At 37.3% G+C, this 24,951-nt stretch overlaps 1 protein-coding gene across 10 annotated transcripts in view; it reads left to right on the plus strand.

Moving 5' to 3' along the window:
* Nucleotides 1-24,951, plus strand: part of AMPH (amphiphysin) — a 232,316-nt gene that overhangs the window by 175,639 nt on the left and 31,726 nt on the right. For 4 of the 10 annotated variants that reach the window (XM_032244459.1, XM_032244460.1, XM_032244461.1 and 1 more), the window contains 4 exons: nucleotides 17,094-17,210; nucleotides 20,617-20,640; nucleotides 22,643-22,666; nucleotides 22,935-24,863. In XM_032244459.1, coding sequence (XP_032100350.1) covers nucleotides 17,094-17,210; nucleotides 20,617-20,640; nucleotides 22,643-22,666; nucleotides 22,935-24,704 — 1,935 coding nt within the window. In that variant the 3' untranslated portion in view covers nucleotides 24,705-24,863. Of the gene's footprint in view, nucleotides 1-17,093; nucleotides 17,211-20,616; nucleotides 20,641-22,642; nucleotides 22,667-22,934; nucleotides 24,864-24,951 lie in introns of those variants that run through there. The other 6 variants (XM_032244468.1, XM_032244466.1, XM_032244469.1 and 3 more) reach the window with 2 other exon arrangements.

Genomic DNA, 24,951 nt, shown 5'->3' on the forward strand with positions numbered 1-24,951 from the left:
AGAAGGTCTAGTTTATTGTGTGCCAACCCATTCCTAGAGCATTTCAGGATTATGTAACTATAGGTACGCACACAAAGCAAATGTGAGAGAACAATTGTAGGTCTAGATTGTGAGTGAAGGCATCCGCATTGTGCTGTCCATTTAATTCTCTTTACAGCAGTCTCCCCTTATCCATGGTTTCACTTGCAATGGTTTCAGTTTCCCATGGTCAACCATGATCTAAATAACAGTAAGCTATTTGGAAAGAGAGAGTGCGAGAGACTACATTCACATTCACACTACATTCGCCTTTATTATGCTATATCGTTGTTCTATTTTACTATCAGCTATTATTGTCAGTCTCTTACTATGCCTAATTGATAACTTCATCCTTATCATAGGTATGTGTGTATAGGAAAAAGCATAGTGTGTACAGGGTTCAGTACTACCTGTACCACTTGTGGTTTCAGGCATCCCCTGGGGGTCTTGGAACATATCTCCTGCAAATAAGGAAGGAACAACTACACTGCAATAAACTTTGTGGAACAAATACTTGGCAACATCTTTTTTTTATTATTATACTTAAGTTGTGGGGTACATGTGAAGATCGTGCAGAGTGTTACATAGGTATATATATGCTATGGTGGTTTGCTGTATCCTTCCCCCTGTCATCTACATTTGATATTTCTCCTAATGTTGGCCCTCTCCAGTCCCCCAAACCCCTGCTATACCTCCCCTAGCTCTCCCACCCCTCAACAGAACCTGGTGTGTGATGTTCCCCTCCCTGTGTCCATGTGTTCTCATTGTTCAACAACCACTTATGAGTGAGAACATGCGGTGTTTGGTTTTCTGTTCTTGTGTCAGTTTGCTGAGAATGATGGTTTCCAGCTTCATCCATGTCCCTGAAAAGAACATGAACTCATCCTTTTTTATGACTGCATAGTATTCCATGGTGTATATGTGCCACATTTTCTTTATCCAGTCTATCATTGATGGGTATTTGGGTTAGTTCCAAGTCTTTGCTATTGTAAACAGTGCCATAATGAACGTACATGTGCATATATCTTTATAATAGGATGATTTATAATCCTTTGGGTATATTCCAAGTAATGGGATTGCTGGGTCAAATGGTATTTCTATTTCTAGATCCCTGAGACCACACTGTCTTCCACAATGGTTGAACTAACTTACACTACCACCAACAGTGTGAAAGCATTCCTGTTTCTCCACATCCTCTCCAGCATCTGTTGTCTCCAGATTTTTAATGATCGCATTCTAACTGGTGTGAGATGGTACTCAATGTGGTTTTGATTTGCATTTCTCTAATGATCAGTGATGATGAGCATTTTTTCTTATGTTTGTTGGCTGCATAAATGTCTTTTTTTAAAAAAATGTCTGTTCATATTCTTTGCCCACTTTTTGATGGGGTTGTTTTTTTCTTGTAAATTTAACTTCTTTGTAGATTCTGGGTATTAGCCCTTTGTCAAATGGGTAGATTGCAAAAATGTTTTCCCATTCTATTGGTAGCCAGTTCACTCTAATGATAGTTTCTTTTGCTTTGCAGAAGCTCTTGAGTTTAATTAGATCCCATTTGTCTATTTTGGCTTTTGTTGCCATTGCCTTTGGTATTTTAGTCATGAAGTCCTTGCCTATGCCTATGTCCTGAATGGTATTGGCTAGGTTTTCTTCTAGGGTTTTTATGGTGGTAGGTCTTATGTTTAGATCTTTAATCCATCTGGAGTTAATTTTTGTGTAAGATGTGAGGAAGGGGTTCTGTTTCAGCTTTCTGCATGTGGCTAGCCAGTTTTCCCAACACCATTTATTAAACAGGTGACAAAATTGCTTTTGTCAGGTTTGTCAAAGATCAGATGGCTGTAGATGTGTTGTGTTACTTCTGAGGCCTCTGTTCTGTTTCATTGGTCTATATCTCTGTTTTGGTAACAGTACCATGCTGTTTGATTACTGTAGCCTTGTAGTATAGTTTGAAGTCAGGTAGCATGATGCCTTCAGCTTTATTTTTTTTGCTTAGGATTGTCTTGGCTGTGCAGGCTGTTTTATGGTTCCATATGAAGTTTAAGGTCGTTTTTTTTCCAGTTGTGTGAAGAAGGTCAATGGTAACTTGAAAGGGTTAGCATTGAATCTATAAATTACTTTGAGCAGTATGGCCATTTTCACGATATTAATTCTTCCTAACCATGAGCGTGGAATGTTCTTCCATCTGTTTGTGTCCCCTCTTATTTGCTTGAGCAGTGGTTTATAGTTTTCCTTGAAGAGGCCCTTCATGTCCCTTGTTAGTTGTATTCCTAGGTATTTTATTCTCTTTGTAGCAGTTGCGAATGGGAGTTTGCTCATGATTTGGCTCTCTGTTTGTCTGTTATTGGTGTATAGGAATGCTTGTGATTTTTGCACATTGATTTTGTATCCTGAGACTTTGCCAAAGTTGCTTATCATCTTAAGGAAGTTTTGGGCTGAGACGGTGGGGTCTTCTAAATATACAATCATGTTGTCTGCAAGTAGAGACAATTTGACTTCCTATTTTCCTATCTGAATACTTTATTTCTTTTTCTTGCCTGATTGCTCTGGCCTGAACTTCCAATACTATATTGAATACGAGTGGTGAGAGAGGGCATCCTTGTCTAGTGCCAACTTTCAAAGGGAATGCTTCCAGTTTTTGCCCATTCAGTATGATATTGGCCGTGGGTTTGTCATAAATAGCTTTTATTAAGATACATTTCATCGATACCTAGTTTATTGAGAGATTGTAGCATAAACAGCTGTTGAATTTTGTCAAAGGCCTTCTCTGCATATATTGAGATAATCATGTGGTTTTTGTCTTTGGTTCTGTTTATGTGGTGGATAACGTTTATAGATTTGTATATCTTGAACCAGTCTTGCATCCCCAGGATGAAGCCAACTTGATCGTGATGGATAAGCTTTTTGATGTGCTGTTGGATTCGGTTTGCCAGTACTTTATTGAAGATTTTCAAATCAATATTCATCATGGATATTGGCTTAAAATTTTCTTTTTTAATTGTGTCTCTGCCCTGTTTTGGTATCAAGATAATGTTGGTCTCATAAAATGAGTTAGGGAGGATTCCCTTTTTTTGTATTGTTTGGAATAGTTTCAGAATGAATAGTACCCGCTCCTCTTTGTACATCTGGTAGAATTCGGCCAGAATATCCAGGACTTGAACTCAGATCTGGACCAAGTGGACCTAATAGACATCTACAAAACTCTCCACCCCAAATCCACAGAATATACATTTTTCTCAACACCACATTGCACTTACTCTAAAATTGACCACATAATTGGAAGTAAATCACTTCTCAGCAAATGCAAAAGAATGGAAATCATAGCAACCAGTCTCTCAGACCACAGTGCAATCAAATTAGAACTTAGGATTCAGAAACTCACTCAAAACCACACAACTACATGGAAACTGAAAAACCTGCTCCTGAATGACTACTAGATAATGAAATGATGGCAGAAATAAAGTTCTTCAAAACCAATGAGAACAAAGACACAATGTACTAGAATCTCTGGGGCACATTTAAAGCAGTGTCTAGAGGGAAATTTATAGCACTAAATGCCCACATGAGAAGCAAGGAAAGATCTAAAATTCACACCCTAACATCACAATTAAAAGAACTAGAGGAGCAAGATTAAACAAATTCAAAAGCTAGCAAAAGACAAGAAATAACTAAGATCAGAGCAGAACTGAAGGAGATAGAGACACAAAAAAACCTTTGAAAACCCTGGATTCAATGAATCCAGGAGCTGGTTTTTTGAAAAGATCAACAAAATAGGTAGCCCGCTAGCCAGACTAATAAAAAAGAAAAGAGAAGAATCAAATAGATGCAATAAAAAATAATAAAGGGAATATCACCACCGATTCCACAGAAATACAAACTATCATCAGAGATTATTAGAAATACCTCTATGCCTATAAACCAGTAAATCTAGAAGAAATGGATAAATTCCTGGACACTTACAACCTCCCAAGAGTAAACCAGGAAGAAAGTGAATCCCTGAATAGACCAATAGAAAGGTCTGAAGTTGAGGCAGTAATTAATAGCCTACCAACCAAAAAAAGTCCAGGACCAAATGGGTTTATCCTTTTAAAAGATGGAAAGATGTTCTATTCTAAGATTGCAATATAAAGTGCTTGAACCCTGTCCATGTGCTATGTGACTCACATTAACTGTAATGTACCGATCTGGAGCAGTCTTGTTATAGGCTTCTGACTTTGCTTTCCTAGGCCATTACTTCATTGTAATTATTGGTGAAATGCCAAAACTTTACTCATTGTTAGAAATTGTAAATTGTGACTTTTTCATGAAAGATATTTTTATTACATAAAAGATAACTTCTGATTGGCTTTGTTCCTAAAGATTGTATTTAATCTCTCTGTCTTAAGCTTCCTACTTGGCCTTTGTTTTGTTTTGTTTTGTTTTTTTGAGATGGAGTCTCAGTCTGTTGCCCAGGCTGGAGTGCAGGGTGTGATCTTGGCTTACTGCAATGTCTGCCGTCCAGGTTCAAGTGATTCTTCTGCCTCAGCCTCCTGTGTATCTGGGACTACAGGCACACACCACCACGTCTGGCTAATTTTTGTATTTTTAGTAGAGACAAGGTTTTACCATATTTGCCAGGCTGGTCTCAAACTCCTGATCTTGTGATCTACCTGGCTCAGCCTCCCAAAGTGCTGGGATTACAGGTGTGAGCTGCCGCACCTGGCCACTACTTGGCCTCTTTTGCCCCTTTAGGAAGCTACAGGTGTCCAGCACAATACCTAGGATATAGTAGAGGTTTTCAGAATACGTTTAATGAAAGAATAAGAGATGAAAAATCTCAGGGAGAAGTAGTACCTATGGCTTCATAGTAATCCAGCTTACTATAATACTTTTATGATTTAAGAAATGTTGTGTGTGTGTATGTGTTTATCTCTCCGTCTGTCTGCATGCAGTCATGAGGATGGCTTAGAGACAATGTTTTACTTCTGAATGGCTTTTTTGAGGTTAAGATCCTCAGAACATATGTTGTGTTGCATACTCTAGTTGATCAAATAATTGCAAACTGCATACAAATGCTTCACTACTAAATTATTTTGTGGTTTTAGTTATATGTCGAAATCTGTTTTACCTGATATACTTATAAAAATAATGCCCCAAAGGATGCATAATGTAAAAAAATAGTAAATTACAGAGAAACAAAAAGTAAAACTTCAAAAGTAAAAGTCTATTCCCCAGGAAAACTCACTTTGACTGATTTTGGGTGTAAAATGCCACTTTTTTCCATTTAAATAGTAACTGAAATGTATATTTTTGGAAATGTGATCATTCTATGTCAGTTTTTTAATTTATGATTTTTTTAGTACAAATATAACAAAAGTATTTCCATGTCAATTTAGTATTTATTTCATTATTTTAAATAGCAGCAGAGCACTATGTTAAGAGAATGTGCTATGGTAGGTTTAACCCATCACTCACTATTAGATTCTTTTTAATGTTATAAGTAAGCTTTATTGATGTATGATTAATCTACAATAAACTGTACATATTTGAATATGCAAATACATAATGAGTTTTCACATATGTATATATCATTAAACCATTACCAGAATCAAGATAATAAATATTTGTCACCCCAAGAAGTTTTCTGAGCCACTTTGTAATTTCTCTTGCTCCTCCCCATGGGCGCCAGCATCGTGAGGCAAACACTTACCTTTCTGTTGCTATACATTAGTTTGCATTTCTAGAATTTTATATATATAGAATCATACAGTATAAAAAAGCAAACTTTAAAAAACATTTTGGCATAATATGAAATTCATTAATGTTGTGGCACATATCAGTAGTTAATTCCTTCTTATTGAGTAATATTCCATTGTATGAATATATCACAGTTTATCTTTCCATCTGATGGATATTTGAGTTGTTTTCCATTTTTGACTATTATAAATGAAGGCACCATAAGCACTTGTATACAAATCTTTGTGTGTAGGTATGCTTTCATTTCTCTTGCGTGAATCCCTAGGGATACAATAGCTAAATCATATGTTAGAAATAAATTTAACTTTTAAAAAAATTGGTACCATATTTATACTATTTTGTATTTTCATCAGCATTGGATAAGAGTTCCAATTCTTCCACATCCTTGCCAACACTTGGCATGGTTAGCATATTAGTCCATTCTCACATGGCTACAAAGAAATACCTGAGACTGGGTAATTTATAAAGAAAAGAGATTTAATTGGCTCATGGTTCTGCAGTCTTTATAGGAAGCATGGGAGCATCTGCTTCTGGGGAGGCCTCAGGGAGCTTTTATTCATGGCAAAGGCAAAGCGGGAGCAGGTGTCTCACATGGCAGGAGCAGGAGGAAGAGAGAGAGAGGAGGGGGATGCCACCCACTTTTAAATAACCAGATCTCTTGAGACTCACTCACTTTACAGTACCAAGGGGGAATGGTGCTAAACCATTCATGAAAACTCCGCCTCCATGATCCAATCACCTCCTGCCAGGCCCTACCTCTAACACTGGGGATAAGAAATTGACGTGAGATTTGAGTGGGGACACAGATCCAAACCATATCAGTTAGTATTTTTAATTTTAGCTATTCTAGTAAGTGATCGTGGTGTTTTATTTTGATTTAATTTGCATTTCCCAAATAAGTAGTGGTGTTAAGTATTTTTTTCATGCACTTATTTAGTACCCATATATCTTCTTTGGTGAAGTGTCTGTTAAAAACTTTTGCTCATGATCTATTTATTTTTTAACTGAGTTTTGAGAACTCTTTATCCATTCTGTATTCAAGTCCCTTATTAGATATGATTTGCAAATACTTTCTCCTAGTGGGTGGCTTTCTTTTCATTCTCTTGGCAGTGTCATTTGAAGGACAGAATTTCTTAATTTTGATGAAATCTAGTTTATCAATTTTTTATGGATTATATATTTCATGTCATATCTAAAAGGTCTTTGCCTAACACAAGATAAAAATCACAAGGTTTTCTCTTAATAGTTTTAGAAGTTTCATCTTCAGGTATTACATTTAAGCCTGTCACCAATTTGGAGTTAATTTTTTTGTGCGGTACAAAGTATATGTTGGAGTTTATTTTTTATTTATTTATTTTTTAATTTTTAATTTTTAAATTTTTATTTTTTTTATTGCATTTTAGGTTTTGGGGTACATATGAAGAACATGCAAGATTGTTGCATAGGTACACACATGGCAGTGTGATTTGCTGCCTTCCTCCCCTTCACCTATATCTGGCATTTCTCCCCATGCTATCTCTCCCCACCTCCCCATCCCCCCGTCCCTCCCCCATTTCCCCCCAACAGACCCCAGTGTGTAGTGCTCCCCTCCCTGTGTTCATGTGTTCTCATTGTTCAACACCCGCCTATGAGTGAGAACATGCGGTGTTTGATTTTCTGCTCTTGTGTCAGTTTGCTGAGAATTATGGTTTCCAGGTTTATCCATGTCCCTACAAAGGACATGAGCATATCATTTTTGATGGCTGCATAATATTCCATGGTGTATATGTACCACATTTTCCCTGTTCAGTCTATCATCGATGGGCATTTGGGTTGGTTCCAGGTCTTTGCTATTGTAAACAGTGCTGCAATGAACATTCGTGTGCATGTGTCCTTATAGTAGAACGATTTATAATCGTTTGGATATATACCCAGAAATGGGATTGCTGGGTCAAATGGAATTTCTATTTCTAGGTCCTTGAGGAATCGCCACACTGTCTTCCACAATGGTTGAACTAATTTACACTCCTACCAACAGTGTAAAAGTATTCCTATTTCTCCACACCCTCTCCAGCATCTGTTGTCTCCAGATTTTTTAATGATTGCCATTCTAACTGGCGTGAGGTGGTATCTCAATGTAGTTTTGATTTGCATTTCTCTAATGACCAGTGATGATGAGCATTTTTTCATATGTTTGTTGGCTTCATGTATGTCTTCTTTTGTAAAGTGTCTGTTCATATCCTTCACCCACTTTTGAATGGGCTTGTTTGTTTTTTTCTTGTAAATCTGTTTTAGTTCTTTGTAAATTCTGGATATCAGCCCTTTGTCAGATGGGTAGACTGCAAAAATTTTTTCCCATTCTGTTGGTTGCTGATTAACTCTAATTACTGTTTCTTTTGCCATGCAGAAGCTGTGGAGTTTGATTAGGTCCCATTTGTCTATTTTGGCTTTTGTTGCCAATGCTTTTGGTGTTTTGGTCATGAAGTCCTTGCCTACGCCTATGTCCTGAATGGTTTTGCCTAGATTTTCTTCTAGGATTTTTATGGTGTTAGGTCTTATGTTTAAGTCTTTAATCCATCTGGAGTTAATTTTAGTGTAAGGAATCAGGAAGGGGTCCAGTTTCTGCTTTCTGCATATGGCTAGCCTGTTTTCCCAACACCATTTATTAAACAGGGAATCCTTTTCCCATTGCTTGTTTTTTTCAAGTTTGTCAAAGATCGGATAGTTGTAGATATGTTGTGTTGCCTCCGAGACCTCTGTCTGTTCCATTGGTCTATATCTCTGTTTTGGTACCAGTACCATGCTGTTTTGATTACTGTAGCTTGTAGTATAGTTTGAAGTCCAGCAGTGTGATGCCTCCTGCTTTGTTCTTTTTGCTTAGAATTGACTTGGCTATGCGGAGTTTATTTCTTTAGAAATGAATAGTCCAATGTTGAAAAGCATTCTTACTCTACTGAATTGCCTTTGTATCTTTGTGGAAAATTAGACAACTAATATGCGTATATACATATAGATATATTTCTGGACTCTGATTTTTCATTGATCTTTTTGTCTACCACTGTGCCAGTAGCATGCTATATTGATTATTGTCATTTTTCTTTAACAGTTTTAGAGATTAGATGTCTGAGATCAAGGTATCAGTAGGAACATGCTCTCTCTGAAGGCTATAGGGGAGGATCAATCCTTTTTCCTTCTTTTCTAGTTTCTGGTGGTTGACTTGCAGATACATCACTCCAATATGGACCTTAGTCATCACATGTCATTATCCCTGTGTGTCTGTGTGCTGTGTGTCTTCACATGACATTCTCCTTGTGTCTACATATCCAAATTTTCCTCTTCTTTTTTTTTAATTTATTTTTTATTTTATTGCATTTTGGGTTTTGGGATACATGTGAAGAACATGCAAGATTGTTGCATAGGTACACACGTGGCAGTGTGATTTGCTGCCTTCCTCCCCCTCACCTACATCTGGCATCTCTCCCCTTCAAATTTTCCTCTTCTTACAGGGTCACCAGTCATTGGATTAGGGCCCACTCTAATCAGAATGACCTCATCTTTATTTTATTCCATTGGTTCAAACCCCGTTGTCAATTAAGGACACACTTACAGGTTCCAGATGGACATGAAATTTTGGGGGAGGGGGAGGATACTATTCAAAGCATTACAGGTACTGGATCATGTTTCACTGAGTCTATAAATCAATGTTACCTTAGTCGTCTGACCAATAGACACAGTATCTCTCTCCCTTTATTAAAGGCTTTCTTTAATTTCTCCCTGCAAGTTACAGTGTACAGATATTACACATCTTTTGTTGGACTTATCCCTAAGTATTTTATGTTTTTATTATTATACATCATGTTTTTAAATTTGTTTTTTCTGGTTGTTCACACTATTATCTATAAATACAACTTATTTTTGTATATTGATGCTGTGTCTGCAGCTTTGCTAAACTGAATTATTAGTTTCTATAGCTTTTTTATAGATTTCATTGGATTTTTCTATGTAGATTTTAATATCTTTTATGAAGAAAGAAAGTTTACTTATCTTTTTGCCACCTAGGTGCCTTCTACTTATTTTTCCCACCTTATTTCATGTCTCGTACCACCAGAATAATATTGAGTAAAAGTAGTAAAGCAATCATCCTTGTCTTGATCTTAGGGGGAAGAGCATGCAGTATTTCACTTTTAAACATGGTGTTTGTTACTTGTGGGTTTCATTAGATGGCTTTTATCATTTGAGGAAGTAGCCTTTTCTTCCTACTTTGGGAGTTTTAAATAAGAATGGATGTCAATTTTCTCAAATGCTCTGCTCTATCTGTTAAGATGATTATATGAGTTTTCTTTACACTTTGTTAATATGGTGAATTGTACTTAACTGGTTTTCTGATGTAAACCAACCATGAAGTCCTAGGATGAACCCCACTGGTCATGGTATGTCATCCTTTTTATCTATATATCTTTTATTCAGCTTACTAAAGCTCTGTCTAGAATTTTTACATTCCTGTTCATGGGGAATATTAGTTTATAGGGTTTTTTTTTTTTTTTAAAGAAAGAAAAGGCTTTTTATGATTTAATACCAGGGTAATGGTATTGAATGAATTGAACTGAAAAGCAGTTGCTTCTCTTTTATGTTCTGGTTAAGTTTGTGTTGGTATTATTAATTGCTGAAAGCTTTGATATAATTCATCAGAAAACTCATCTGGGCTCTGTTTTGTTGTGTTTTCTTTTGTTTTCATGTATTTCTATATTAGATATACAGCAGTTCAGGATATCTATTTTTCTTGAGTGAGATTTTTATATTTGTAGTTGTATTTATCATGTAATTTTTCCATTTCATCTAAATTGTCAAATGTATTTGGAATAAAGTGGTTCATCATATTTCTTTGTTATTCTTTTTTGATATCCATAATGCCTGTGATTATTCTCCCCTCTCTCATTCCTCATGTTGGTAATCTGCATCCTTGCTCACTCTCTATCTCTCACTCTCTCTCTCTCTCTCTCTCAATGGAGTCTCACTGTGTTGCCAGGCTGGTGTGCAGTGGCACAATCGTGGCTCACTGCAAACTCCACCTCCCGTGTTCAAGTGATTCTTTCTGCCTCAGCCTCCCAAGTAGCTGGGACTACAGGCATGTGCCACCATGCCCAATTAATTTTTGTATTTTTGGTAGAGATGTGCCAGGATGGTCTTGATCTCCTGACCTCATGATCTGCCCACCTTGGCCTTCCAAAGAGCTGGGATTACAGGCGTGAGCCACCGCATCTGGCCTCTCTCTCTCTTTTTTTTTTTTTTTTGCCCTGATCAGACTGGCTAAATGTTGATTAATTTTATTGATCTTCTCAAATAACTAGCCCTTGGTTTTATTGATTCTCTCTTTTTCTTGCTCTCACTCTGTATTTTGTGTTCTGTTTCATTGATTTTCACTCTAATCTGTATAATTTCCAGTTTCTACTTTGAGTTTTATTGCTCTGTTTATATAATTTTTTCTAGTATTCAGGGTAAAAAGAAGGTGAGGTTAATGATTTCAGACCTTTTTTGTTTTCTTATATGGGAATTTTAGTGCTATAAATTTTCCTCTAAGTACTGCTTTAGCAGCATCCCACACGTTTTTATATATTGTTTTCATTATCATTCAGGTTTCTAATTTCCACTTTGCATTCTTTTTTGACTCATTGGGTTATTTAGAAGAGTATTATTTGTGGATTTTGCAGAGATCATTCTGGATGATTAAAATATTTGTGGATTTTCTAGAAACCATCTGTTAATGATTTCCAATTTAATTCCAGTGTGGTCAGAGACCATACTTTGTGTGGCTTGAATGTTTTTAAATTAGTTGAAGGCAGAGGTAATTAAGTGACAGTTTTTTCCAGCTGGGGCACATGGGGTCTTAAAACTGCCAGGGAGAGGAAGAAGGCTGCATCTCATTTGATGAGGCCTCTAGGAGAAGAGTGGACTGAGTATACATATGGCAGCCACCTTCATGCTGTGCTCTTTAATGGGGCAAGTCTTTATTAAGCTTTTATTTTAAGTTCAGGGGTGCAACTGCAGGTTTGTCACCTAAGATACATTTGTGTCATGGGTGTTTGTTGTACAGATTATTTTCTCACCCAAGTATTAAGCCTAGTAGCCATTAGCTATTTTTTCTGATCCTCTCCCTCCTCCTACCTTCCACCTCCAATAGGCCCCAGTGTGTGTTATTTCCCTCTCTGTGTTCATGTGTTCTCAACATTTAGCTCTCACTTGTAAGTGAGAACATGTGGTATTTGGTTTTCTGTTCCTAGGTTAGTTTGCTAAGGATAATGGCCTCCAGCTCCATCCATGTCCCTGCAAAAGACATGATCTTATTGTTTTTATGGCTGCATAGTATTCCATGATGTGTGTGTGTATGTATGTGTATATGTATATGTATATGTATATGTATATGTATATGTGTATATAGATAGATAGATAGATATGTGCCACATTTTCTTTACCCAGGCTTTCATTGATAAGTAGTTAGGTTGATTCCATGTCTTTGCTGTTGTGAATATTGCTGCAGTGAACACATGCATGCATGTGTCTTTATAATAGAGTTGTACAGGGAACTTTAGCATTGTCTCTGGTTGTATATCCAAGAATAAGGTTCCATTTTGTTTATTTGTTGTTTGTTTTTAGAAATAAAACCACAGATAGGGCCTTGAAAAAAAGAATTAATTTAGACCTATTTAATGTCCCAGGATACTTCTTATTGTGTTACATTTCCATGTACACTTAAAAAGAATATATATTCTGCTGTTGTTAGATAGAGTCTTATAAGTGTAAATTAGGTCAAGTTTAGTCATAGTGTTATCTAATTCTTTTATACCATTGCTCATATTCTCTATTTGTTCTTTCAATTATTGAAAGAAGAGTATTGAAGTCTTTCCTATAAAAATGTGTGAATGTTTTGATTTTTCTTTACAGCTCTCTTGGATTTTGCCTTATGTTGAAGCTCTGTAACTGAGTGCAGAAGTGTTTAGGCAATCATCCTCTATGATAATATTCTTTGATTTGAAATCTACTTTTTTATTGTTAATATAATTACTACAGCTTTCTTTTGGTTATATTGGCATGATGTATCTTTATATTCTTTTACTTTGAAACTATTTGTGTCTACATATTTCAAGTTTGTTTCGTATAGACAGTATCTGGTTGGGTCTTGTTTTTTTTGTATAATTAAATAATCTGCCTTTTAATTGCGTGATTTAGACCATTTTTATAGGTTATTCGTAAGGTGAAGTTTAAATCTAGCACATTGATCACTTGTTTTCCATTGTTTCTGTTCATTTAACCCTTCTTTTTCTGCTTTCTTTTGTATTCATTGAACATTTTTTATTCTCTTTTATTTTCTTTAAATGCTTATTAGCTATAACTTCTTTGTTATTTTAGTGGTTACTTTAGGGTTTTAGTATACATTTTAATTTATCAGAGTCTAACTTTCAGTGATACAATGTCATTTAAAGTAGTGTATAAAAATCTAATAATAATATACTCTCATTTCCTCACTTCTGTTTTTTGTACCATTTTTGTCGGGATTTTATTTTATCTATGTTATAAACTTCACATTACTTTTTTTGTTTGTTTAAGTAGCCAATTATCTTTTAAAAGATTTAAATAATAAAAACTCACATATACTTACCTAGGTAGTTACTATTTCTGGTGCTCCTCCTTTGTAAAGATACATATTTCTATCTGGTATCATCTTCCCCTGCCTGAAAGATGTCTTTCACATTGTTGTAGTGTGGATATGAGGGTGATGTATTCTTTCTGATTTTGTTTGTCTGAAATCTTCATTGTATTCTTATTTTAAAAATATTTTCAAGAGGCATATAATTCTAAGTTGACAGTTTCTTTTTCTTAGTGCTTTGCCTCACTGGCTTTTTGCTTCATTATTTCTGGGATAAATCTGCTGCTACCTTTATGTTGTTCCTTTGTTAGTGAAATGTCTTCTTTTCTCTGGTTCTTTGTATGAATTTATCTTTAACACTGATTAGAAAGTTAGATTATGTTTGGTCCACATGTGCTTCATGAGTCTCTCATTCTTTTGAGACTAACAGCTACACAAGGCTGTACTTTTCATGGTGAATGGCGGAAATACAAACCAACCAGCAAACCATGCAAACACATTTCGAGCTTTTGCTTACATTACATTAACTAATATCCATTAGCTAAACCATGACATATGGTCAACCCCATGTAAGGTATGGAGAAGTAAAATCCATCTATTATGAAGATATGGCAAGGTTAGGCATAAGGATTATATTCAAATTATACATCTTCATTGCAAGAGGTCCAGTACCTTACTAATAAACTTAGATGTCCCAAGTAGAAGACACCTCATGAAACATAGCACAGATTATTGTAATTGGCAATGTCTTCCTGTTGGAAGATTTGTCCCCACTGTGGTTTCCACAGCTGGTCTCCTTTCTTAGGAGCACATTCCAAGTCAGCCCTTGCAGATTTTTGATGGTAAAGCAGTACTTATGATCAAGTTCCCAAAAAGCTAAGGATGTTGGGACCATACCATATGTACTCTAATTGTAATGAAGATGTACAGGATTCATTTGCCTTGTTGAGAAAAATTATACCTTACTGTGTTTCAACATGTAGTGACAGAATTGTGAGTACTTTCCTGCCCGTTTAAAAATGAATACTACATAAACAGGCAAAATCCTATTGCTATTTTTGTAGCTTTACCAAAATACTCTTTGACATGAGTACCTTAAGGGATGATTCTCAAGACTAAGAGGGCAATGCTAAGTAGAAGTTAAGCCTGAAAAAACAGCGACATATTTTGAAGGCAGTCAAATTGGCATTATGGATATTTGATGACAGTGATTTTACATACTCACATGTTGTATTAGCCCATTTTCACACCGCTGTAAAGGATTACCTGAGACTGAGTAATTTATAAAGAAAAAAGTTTAATTGACTCACAGTTCTGCATGTCTGGGGAGGCCTCCAGAAACTTTCAATCATGGTGGAAGGTGAAGGGGAAGTAAGGCACATCTTACATGGTGGCAGGAGAGAGAGAGCAAAGGGAGAAGTGCCACACTTTAAAACCATCAACTCACTCACTATTGTGAGAACAGAATCTGGGAAACCACCCCCATGATCCAGTTACCTCCCACCAGGTCCCTCCCTCGACACATGGGGATCACAATTCAAAATGATATTTGGGTGGGGACACAGAGCCAAACCATAATCACATGTATGCATTGTTACTAATAGTAATTAATAACATTAGCTTCCATTTCCATTTTGAGCATCCTAGATATTATGTACATGTGTGTTTGTCATCTTTATTACTCATGGTAATCCATGAAGAAACCGAGGCTCAAAGAAACTGAATGAGTTGGCCAGGGAGAGACAGCTAGCAAGTGGTAAAATTGGGGTATAAAACCAGATTGATCTCAATCAAAGTCGGAGCATAGCTCCTTATAGTCTGATGCCCCTTTTCATTCTTGATCTCTAAATTCCCATTTGAGCTTCCTTAAGGGAATTCATTGGCTTAAAAGGTAATAACAAATATATTCACATGGCCTAACATTTTACAGAGAACTTGTAGAACTTTGAGAATTCCTCTGCAGATTCTTGGGGCCCCTATTTGAGAAACGTGGGACTGGGGCATCAGTGGCAGCCTTGCAGGCATTGGAGTCAGGGGTGCCAACTGCAGTCTTAACCTCTGCTGCATAGCAGCTGGGGACCATGGCAATAGATAACTGTCCAACCAATTCTCTTCATTCTCCCAAATAGGAAACTGTTGCCATCTTTCCCTCAATTTTTTGTAAGGATTATATTTGACAATGCAGGTACAATGAAGTTTGGAAAACATGGCGAGATAAATGTTTTAAAGGCAATAAAGTGTTGTCAACATGAGCCTGCACCAATGTGTGTTAACATGAGGTAATGTTCATATGTGTAAAGTTCTTAAAACAGTGCCTATCATACTCCAAGTATAATATGTTTACTAAATTTTAAAAATATAATTTGTACCAACATAAAAGTTGGTGAAAAACAAAGCTTATGCAGATTTTCAATAGGGAATCCGTTGATAGTTTTGTGCTTATAATTATTAAAGAAAGGAGAGATCTCAGAAGGGCATTATCCTTGTGAAATGTTTTTGAAGTATATATGGGGAGTACTCATGCTACAAAATAGAAAAAGGCAAGGGTAATAGCATAATATATTAGCAGCTTTCTTCTGCAATGAGTGCAGATATGCCAAGAAAAGATTTAGGTTATACCCCCTCACTTTTCATACATTTCTCAGTTTTTAGTGTCTGTGATTAATGTTAATTAAAATAACTCCTGTTCTTCAAAAATCTGTCTCCAAAAATCTGCTATTATGTAATACTTTATCCATTGATTTGACGTTTCAATTTCTAGGCAACAATTTCTAGTGTTTTGAAAGAAGTTTATGTCGAATGCTAAACACATGTAATTTAAATTATATGAAAACTGACCCCAACTCTCTTTTCTGTGATGTACTTTATAGGACATTATCTTAGCCCTGCCCCTTACTGTGTAACTTGAGCCTGGCTTAGGCCGACTTCAAGCCCACATTGTTTTCATGTATCATGATACTGCAAATAAATGAACAAATGTTTGTGTGTAGTATTATAGATTTTTTTTTATTATCAAAGCAGGACTTTCATCCTGTGTCTTATTTGGCTTACCTTCTTTCTAATCCAAAAATATTATTAATAGGAGCTCATTTTGTAGCAAATGTTGGGAGACATGGCTGTCTCCCTTCTCTCTCCCTCCCATTCATCCTTATTTATACACATACACAATTGAAACTAACAATACTATGGAAGAAGACTAAATGTTAACTAAATCAAGGGATAGGGTGCCAGTGAGGGAATGGGGCAGGTGGGATGTGATCAGCAGTACACAGTGACCTCTTCCTTTTAAAATTTTAGCTTCCCAGAGGAACATCAGCAGTATTGCTGTAATGGGTCCAGATCGTGGCCCGTTTTATTGACTGGGTCATCTGTAATTTCTTGATCTGAATTCTCTGAGCTAACAGAGAAAAAGATTCCTTGCATCTTGGTGACATTAGGATACATCCTTGGAACATTGTTAACTGGACTTGGAGCTAGACAAAGGACAGGAGCTGCAGCTGGGGACATGTTCCAGGGTAGCTGAGGTTATACTTGGCCAGAGTTAGTTATTTCCTTCTCACTGCATTTAGCTGAGTAACTGGGTGCACATGGGTGAGCCACCATGCTTATAGATATGTGTTTTGGGATATCCAATAATAATATTAGAGAGATTATACATGAGCTGTATCAAGGTCTTATCAGATTCAAGGGAATACATGTTTTGTTTTGTTGTTTGTTTTAACAGAACGAAGTCCCTGAAGTGAAGAAAGAGGAGACTTTGCTGGATCTGGACTTTGACCCTTTCAAGCCGGAGGTGACACCTGCAGGTTCTGCTGGAGTGACCCACTCACCCATGTCTCAGGTATCAGGTGCTTTTTGGATGTTTGGAGATGATATTTCATAAATGTCAATAAAATCAGTATGGTAATCGATGATCCCTATACCTTTCATGCCTGCTATCTATTTTTATTTTTGGTTGACATATATTTCCTAATAGGAAAGGGGGGTAGAAAGGGGACCTTTTCAGTCTCAGTTATTCTAAGCCTCCCATGCCATCAGCTTTCTCTACCCATAGAGCTGGCATAACCACACATTCCTGTTTTCCCTCCCAGAGTAATTGTTACCAGTGCCCCACTTGGCACCCAGAACTGTTCAGGTTTACAAGATACACTCTATGGCTTCCCTAGATGAGGCTCTTTCTTTTAGCTTTGGGTTTACTCTTCTTGCTGTTTTCTCTACTTCCCTTCCTCATACTTGGCAAGTTAAGGCATGTTTGCGACGACCATGAGAGCATGCTGTAGCAGAAGCTATTTTCAGTGTTGATAGTTCTGAACTTGATGCTGTTTTCATCTCCACATTGAAGAAGCTTCCCTCCTGTGATCGTGATTATGATTTGATGGAGAGTTGCCTTGCTTCCCCAAGCCTTTTTGCTCATCACTCCCTCACTCTCCACATTTCTTCCATTCTGATAGTTACTGTCATGACATTCTCTGTCAGAGGATACTGGTGTTGGTGCCATAATGACCTGTGGGTAGGTCCTCTGAAATATAGTTAGTGTACAACTCTCTATGCTAATAGAAGGAAGTTAACTCAAAATGTGATGAAACAAAAACTGTGTATCAGTACTTTGCATATGGTTGGAGCCGTACATTTGAATTTAAGCAAATCCAAAGTTACTAGAGTATGCTTCAAATGAATTAGTGAGAGTATCATAACATTCAGCCTAGGAATTGAGACCTAGCTTGATTCCCTGGTCTTGAAGTCTTCTTGGTATATCACAGTAAACTGCTAGAGAACAAATAGCTCAACATGAACCTCAATAAATAAGGATTATGTCTATTCCATGCTTTCTTCTAGAATGTGATTGAACTTTTAAAGGCCTTCCTGCTGTCAAATAGAAACAATAAATGTCTAAGGTGTTAATAAAGTAGCGGATTAGTAGTCTAGACACTAGCCTTAAAGATGCTTTGCAAAAAAAATGGGTCTCTTAGGTGAATGTTTCAGGAAGCCTCCTGTATTAACTCTCTTCTAGGAGATTTGTGATATGTGCATTAGAATATTAAAGACTGAGAAGCTCTGCAATTAAAGAAAACTGTTTATATTTGTTTAACTTAGAGTTTCCCAAATTCGCTTGACCACAGAAATCTATGTTGATTAAACTTTTCTTAATATTTATTGGAATGTTCTCTAAAACAATACTTAGAGAAATGTGAAGTATTGTCAGCAAGTTTGAGTTCCAACTTGGTGACCAAGAAAAGTACAAAGTGAATGTACATATAATTCAGTATACTTCCTTCTCAGAGCTCTCTCATTATATAGACAGTCAGCAGAATTCACAGGATTTCCTCTACCTCACGCTCCATGCTTCATTTCTTTTGTGGCAGATGCAAAGTTTCTGCAGTAGCTGCTGGAATGATTCGTTTGTGAGATTTCATAGCATTTCTGTCTGCAAGTTTGAGTCAGGGGAAAAACCTCTTCTATGTTAATTCATGATTACATTAATCCATAAATTATGAAACTATGTGTGGCCATAAGACTAAGAGATTCTTCAAAATTAAACAAAAATGATCTTGGTTTAATCTTCACAAGTCTTAGTTCTGAGGGACATATATCACCGCAGTGAGGGCAAGCTGTGTGTGTCCCTGTGCTCTTCCTCAGGTCCAGGTAATAAAACTCTCCGGCCTCCTGGTGGCCATAATTGAATCACTGCACTATGGTTGTCCTGCAATCCAGCTCTGATCACACCTCTCCTCTTTGGCTAAGAACAAAAGTCTTGGCTGAGAGACAAAAAAGCACAACACTGTTAGGTCTGCCTACCTTCTTTCATCTTCACTCATAGTGATCTCCTTTACCCATCACCTGACCACATGTTTTCAAGTGATGTTCATGCTGCTAGCAGAACACCTCATCTTGTGATCTCTGCAGTTTCTGTGCACACTAACTCATCCTTTCATGATCCTGAGGATTGATGAACATGACGTTTCACATTTCCTGCCTTCCTTTTAAAGAAGATACTGGTGCATATGCATTATGCAAAAACATGTACTAGCATTTATGATCTTGGATTCTTATGGGACTATGAAGCAATGAAATGGGAACCATCTAGACAATCAGAAAACATGTATTAGATCTATGTACAAAAAATTGTGGCTTTCCATGGAGCTGTTCTGCTCTCCTGTCTTAGTCATCTTACCAGAAGATGCTAAGCAAGAGACCAGCCAGGTTGCATGGAGATGCAAGGCGGGCAGTGCAGAGCAGTTAGAATGGGGCCCAACCAGGTGGGTAGGTATCAGTCAGAACCACAGGGCTTGCTTTCGATAATACACAGCCCAAATGAGGCCTCTGTGATCTCAACTGGAAGCCATCATATTTCCAAGGTTGGAATGCCAAGCTCTCTAGTTTGTTGTTCACATTTAGTGACTCAAAGTAAGTGCATAAACATGGATCTATTCTAGTCACAGAAACATGGGCATAAAGGGAGGTGGGTTTAGCAGCAATTCTCAATCATAAAGCAAATAAGAAAGAGAAGTATCCCATACTCCCGCAACCCATAGTGGAAGTCATTTGAACCATCTGGCCTCACTCCGCAGGATCCATAAGCTTTTAATTAAAGTACCAGTAGTAAGTGTAATTCATTCATATGTCTTAGGGGGTACTCTGCCAACTTGCGTGATTACCAAGTAGTTGAGTGGTGTGTTATCTAATTCAACATATTGAAAAACTATTTTTCTTGGGCTCATTTACCATCAAACTGGTCATCATATATTTTCTTGAATGAGATGGGAAGGAAATAGTATTAGCAGTGATTAGGGTCTGCATTTCCTCAAAGACGTGTTAAGCTCTAATATTGGAACACCTTGTTTACTTCATTTTAATGAGGTGCATGTGTGTGTATTAAAGTAACCTCATTCGTGTTTCAGATATAGTTTTCTACTCACATAGTGAAAGACAAGATTGATTAGACCTGTGCTATCCAAAGCTAAGTGCCATTTAAGCTTATATTAAACATAATAAAATTATGTAAAATTTAAAATGTGATTTTGTTACCCTAGTACATTTCCTGTGCTCAATTAGCCACATGTGACTAGTGGCTACCATACTGGATAAGCACAGATATGGATCATTTCCATCGCCAAAGAAAGTTCCATTGGGCAGTGCTGTACAAAATGCTTAAAAAATGCTTATGATTTCAATAACTTTTGTCACCTCAGCATTTTTTATGTTTTGGATTTGTATAACTAACAGTATTTTTGTTTATTTGCTTTTAGACATTGCCCTGGGACCTATGGACGGTAAGCCACTAATAACTGTTTTCTTGTATCTTGATCCCCAGAAATTTGTAAACATTGTTATATTTGATTTCATTTGCAACAGAAAGAAGACCCATAAATTTAATGATAATGTAGTCCCCTAGAATGATCATTAGGTCACTGAAAGTCTTGAGCATTATCACAACCTAAAGATGATGGTGAAGAACGAGTACAGATGACCAGACTCCTGGGTGAATAATGGCCAAGAATTTGGATAATGGTCAATAATTTGGCCCTTTGTTTCTTCCTGTGGTAGTTGGTGGCAAGAGGAGCTGTGGTAGTGAAGGACATACACAGCTGTTGTTGCATTTAAATAGAAGACAAGGAAAGTGTGAATGAGACAATGGAAGAGAGGGGCTACTTGGCACATGGAACCATTCTAAAAAATCATTATATTCAATGAAGCTTGGGTTAATAAGAACTTGAGCTTTAGAGCCAGATGGCCCTGGATTTGAGTCCAAACTCTACTCTTATAACCTTGAGACTTTGAGCCATTTCTAAAACTCTAAGCCTCGGTTTTTCTCATTTGTAAAATAAGGGCAACGATGCCTACTTCAGAAGATTGTGTGAGGTTTAAATAAGATAATTGTAAAGTATGTAGCTGGTGTCTGGTATGTATCAATAAAAGATAGATATTATTGCTGATGTTTATTCAGCTACTCTGATGTGTAAGGATAATTACTGCAGAATTTAGAGTTAGGAAAGTGTCACAAACAGCTCTGTGGTGATCTCATTGGTGCTGTGAAATTGGAGATTGGTTGCACACCTCTATAGCCTTATAATCCCTTGGAGCAGGGCCTTTGTTTTAGAAAAGGCTGGTCATATGTCTTAAGAACGCAACTTAAGTTGTATGTTTTCATGTATAGTGAGGCAGCAAAAGGGGAGTTTGATCGATCTAGCAATTCATGAGCAATGCCACTTCTAAATTGACATTGCCTCTTTCTTTCTCCCTTTAAAACCAAAAGGTGTCTGTCCCCTCCTTCTGCAATCACAGGGATATACTGTACTCTTTAAGATCCCTGGAGCTTCAAGGAAAGTGCTCAAAAAGAGAGATTAAAAGTGTCGATGGAAACCACCAATGACAAAGTTATATCTTTTCTAGTGAAAAGTTTTACTCATATACTCACAAAAAAGGCATGCATGGATTGATGTTCAAGTCATTTGAATTCTAATCTCAACTCTGTGTTAATTTTCTTGGAGATTAAAAAGACAAGGCTATTTTTTTATTCCAATATTTTATGTCTCTAGTGGAACTATAATGCATTTTCCTTCCCTAGCTGGGAGGGTATGGAAAGGCTGAAGGTATCATCTAGAAGGAGCCTTTGAACATTTCAGAGGACAGACTTGCTAGGAATGGTACCGATAACAAAAATGCAAAACAACTGCTTTCTGAACGTAATTGCTTACAGCTATTAATCTTTTCAACTTCCCAAGATTTTTTCCTTATGTAGAGAAAATGGCTGCTAATTTGGGGGAATGACATCAAGAGAACTCTCCAGTCAGTCAGACTGGTTAATATCAGACTGTCCTCCATCTAAGCACCCACCTTAGAGACAGAGCGAAGTATAGGATGAGTTTGGGGAAGATTTTCTTCTGATACTGTGTTAGAATATATGCTACTGTGTAATTTCTTGACCTCTAGTGTTTGATCTTAGTCTGATGTTCTCAAATTTGCTTATGCATTTGAAACTTCACATTTCAGAGTCTGCTAAAGCAGAAGTTATGTACTAGCCATAAAATATCCTTGTTGATGCTAGAAAATGACAGAGGCTTTCTTTGTTTCAGTTGTGCCTTTTCTACAGTGGTCTTAAACAATTTTGGGACAAAAGTCATTTGCATCACAAAACAAGTTGTAAAATTTGATCCTAAACCAGTAGAAGCTGTAGCCTTCAGCAGAATGTTGACTCTAAACAGCAGAGGATTTTATTGTGTTAGTGAATTTTCTTCTCTTGTCTTATTGTTACTATTTTCTTTACCCATACAGACAAGCACTGATTTGGTACAGCCGGTAGGTAAATATCCAGAAAATTCTGGATTCTTTTTTTTGGTATTTGATATGCATTACATACATAGTATATTTTCTAGAGTAAATTGTTTCCCCGTGCTGTTGTTAGTCATGGATTTAAACCTTAAGCCAATGAATGTAAACACTTTCCAGTTTGGTTTACTGGTGCTACCCACCTGAAGAGCTTTGTGTTTCTCATCAAATCTTACCATGATCTGTTTCATCTTTTGTTTTTGTTTTTTTTTTTTTTTCCCTTTGCTATACTTTAAAGCCTGACTCTTCAGAAAGTCTGTCCTTGTGTAACCTGATCATAGAGGAAACTCCAGACAGTGGGTTGGCCGAAGAAATTCAAAGATCTCAAAATGATATAGGTGCATTTACTTGGGGCCCTGATGCTAGTACAGACAGGGTCAGCCAGGAAATTACCTCAGGTAGGTTTGGAGAAGACTCTGCATGTTTCTCCGAAGCAGAGCAAGGCATGAGATTATCCACCAGACTGCTTTCGTCTGCTGACTGGCCCCCTGTAGCTGCACAGGGTGAGCATGCCCCAGGGCCAGCCCTTCCAGGTGGAAATGAACGACTGTCCCAAAAGCCCGTGCCTGAGGCTGGAGTTGCCATTGCTGCTTGTGTGGAGACGGAACAGCCATATGACCCCCGTGACTCAGAGGTGCCAGCCGTGGACACAGCTGGCCTGTTCAAAGAAAGTCATGAAGATGTGAAGAAGTCAGATGAAGAGGAAGAGAAAGAGAAGATAGAAGATTCTCTGTGGGCAGGTGTGGAGACGTGTCAAAAGGTAGACACTGGAGCTATTGATATCAAGACACTAGAAGGTACAGAGGAATTTGAAGAGAAAGCATGTGAAAGGACAGGAAACAGAGTGGTGGAGCTTCTTAATACCATAGGAAAGGAAGACAATAGGACCTTAAAAATTAATGAAGTGGAAACTAGGAAAGATCTGAGAGCAGGGTATAAGGAAAGTACAAAAACCAATGAAAATTATTTTGAGAAAACTGACCTATTAGAAACGGACATGGAAAGAGGAGATACAGTAAAAGAACTTAGTGACAGAGACCAAGGTCTACATGATGGAATTCAAAAGGTAATCGATAATTGTGGAATGATAGAAGGCTTTGGAGCCAAATCCACCAATCACCCAGATATCTTGAATCCATCTCTCCAGACCTACTCTGTATCTAATATTGAAGATGGCAGCCATGAGGGTTGGGATTTGGCTAGAAAAGACATAAAGAAAAATGCAGTAGACACTCCCAACCATGATATGATATATTACCCAGAACAAGGCAGTGCAGATGCTGAAGAAATTCAGTGTGAGACTGTGTTAAATGCTCTTGTAGGTGACAGGGATAAAAATCAGGCTGTTTTATCAATAAAACTTGAAGTAGAAGCTCAGTCTAGGACTGGCCTTAGTTATTCTCTGGGAAGTGATGTAAATGGGAGAGATTTATGTTCATGTAAGGCAGAAAGTTCACTAATAGAAGGGTCTGAAAGAACAGTGACTGAAAACTGTAGTCATACTGTTAACTCGCCAAGAATTGCAAAGATAGACTCTTGGGGAACAGATCCAGGTCAAATCTGCCAGCCAAGCTTGAATTCAGCAATGAATAATTTGGATATAACAGGATTCTCTGGTATACCAGATGGCCAAGCAAGTGGATTTGCCAATTGTCTGGATTCTATTAACCACTGGCCTATCAGAGATACAGAAGGCTTAGATAATAGCTGGAAACAGTTAGATGCAGTTGAGCACAAGGAAGAACTGGAGGTGGACTTACTAGCAGTTGTATGTGGGGAACATGCCATTGCTAGCTGCTGGGAACAAAGCCAGGAGATAGCGAGACCATTGATTTTGGGGACCTCCCGGAATGCTAGCACTGAGATTTCTGCTAGTTCCCGAGACCAGGACATCAACAACTCAGATTTATCTGAAGATGAAATTGCTAACCAGAGATATGGATTGTTGTACCAAGAAATAGAGGCTGACAAAGACGAGGTACTTACCCTAGTCTGTAGCATAGACTAGCCAAAGACTTCTGTAGGTTCTGTTTTTCCTCATGTCTCTCACCTACTTCATTATCTATCACTATCTTCTAGGAGGCCTGATCTCTCTAACAGAGTGTCATGTACTTCTTGAAATATGTGCAAACCAAACACAAATAGGTTGACCAAAAAAAAAAAAAAACAGCAGCAGCATCAGTAACAACAAAAAAACCAACAACATAGACACACACACACACACACACACACACACACACACACACACACACACA

This window comes from Sapajus apella, unplaced genomic scaffold (genome assembly GCF_009761245.1).
Source record: "Sapajus apella isolate SASKATOON/1434 unplaced genomic scaffold, GSC_monkey_1.0 scaffold54, whole genome shotgun sequence".
Lineage (NCBI taxonomy): Eukaryota > Metazoa > Chordata > Mammalia > Primates > Cebidae > Sapajus > Sapajus apella.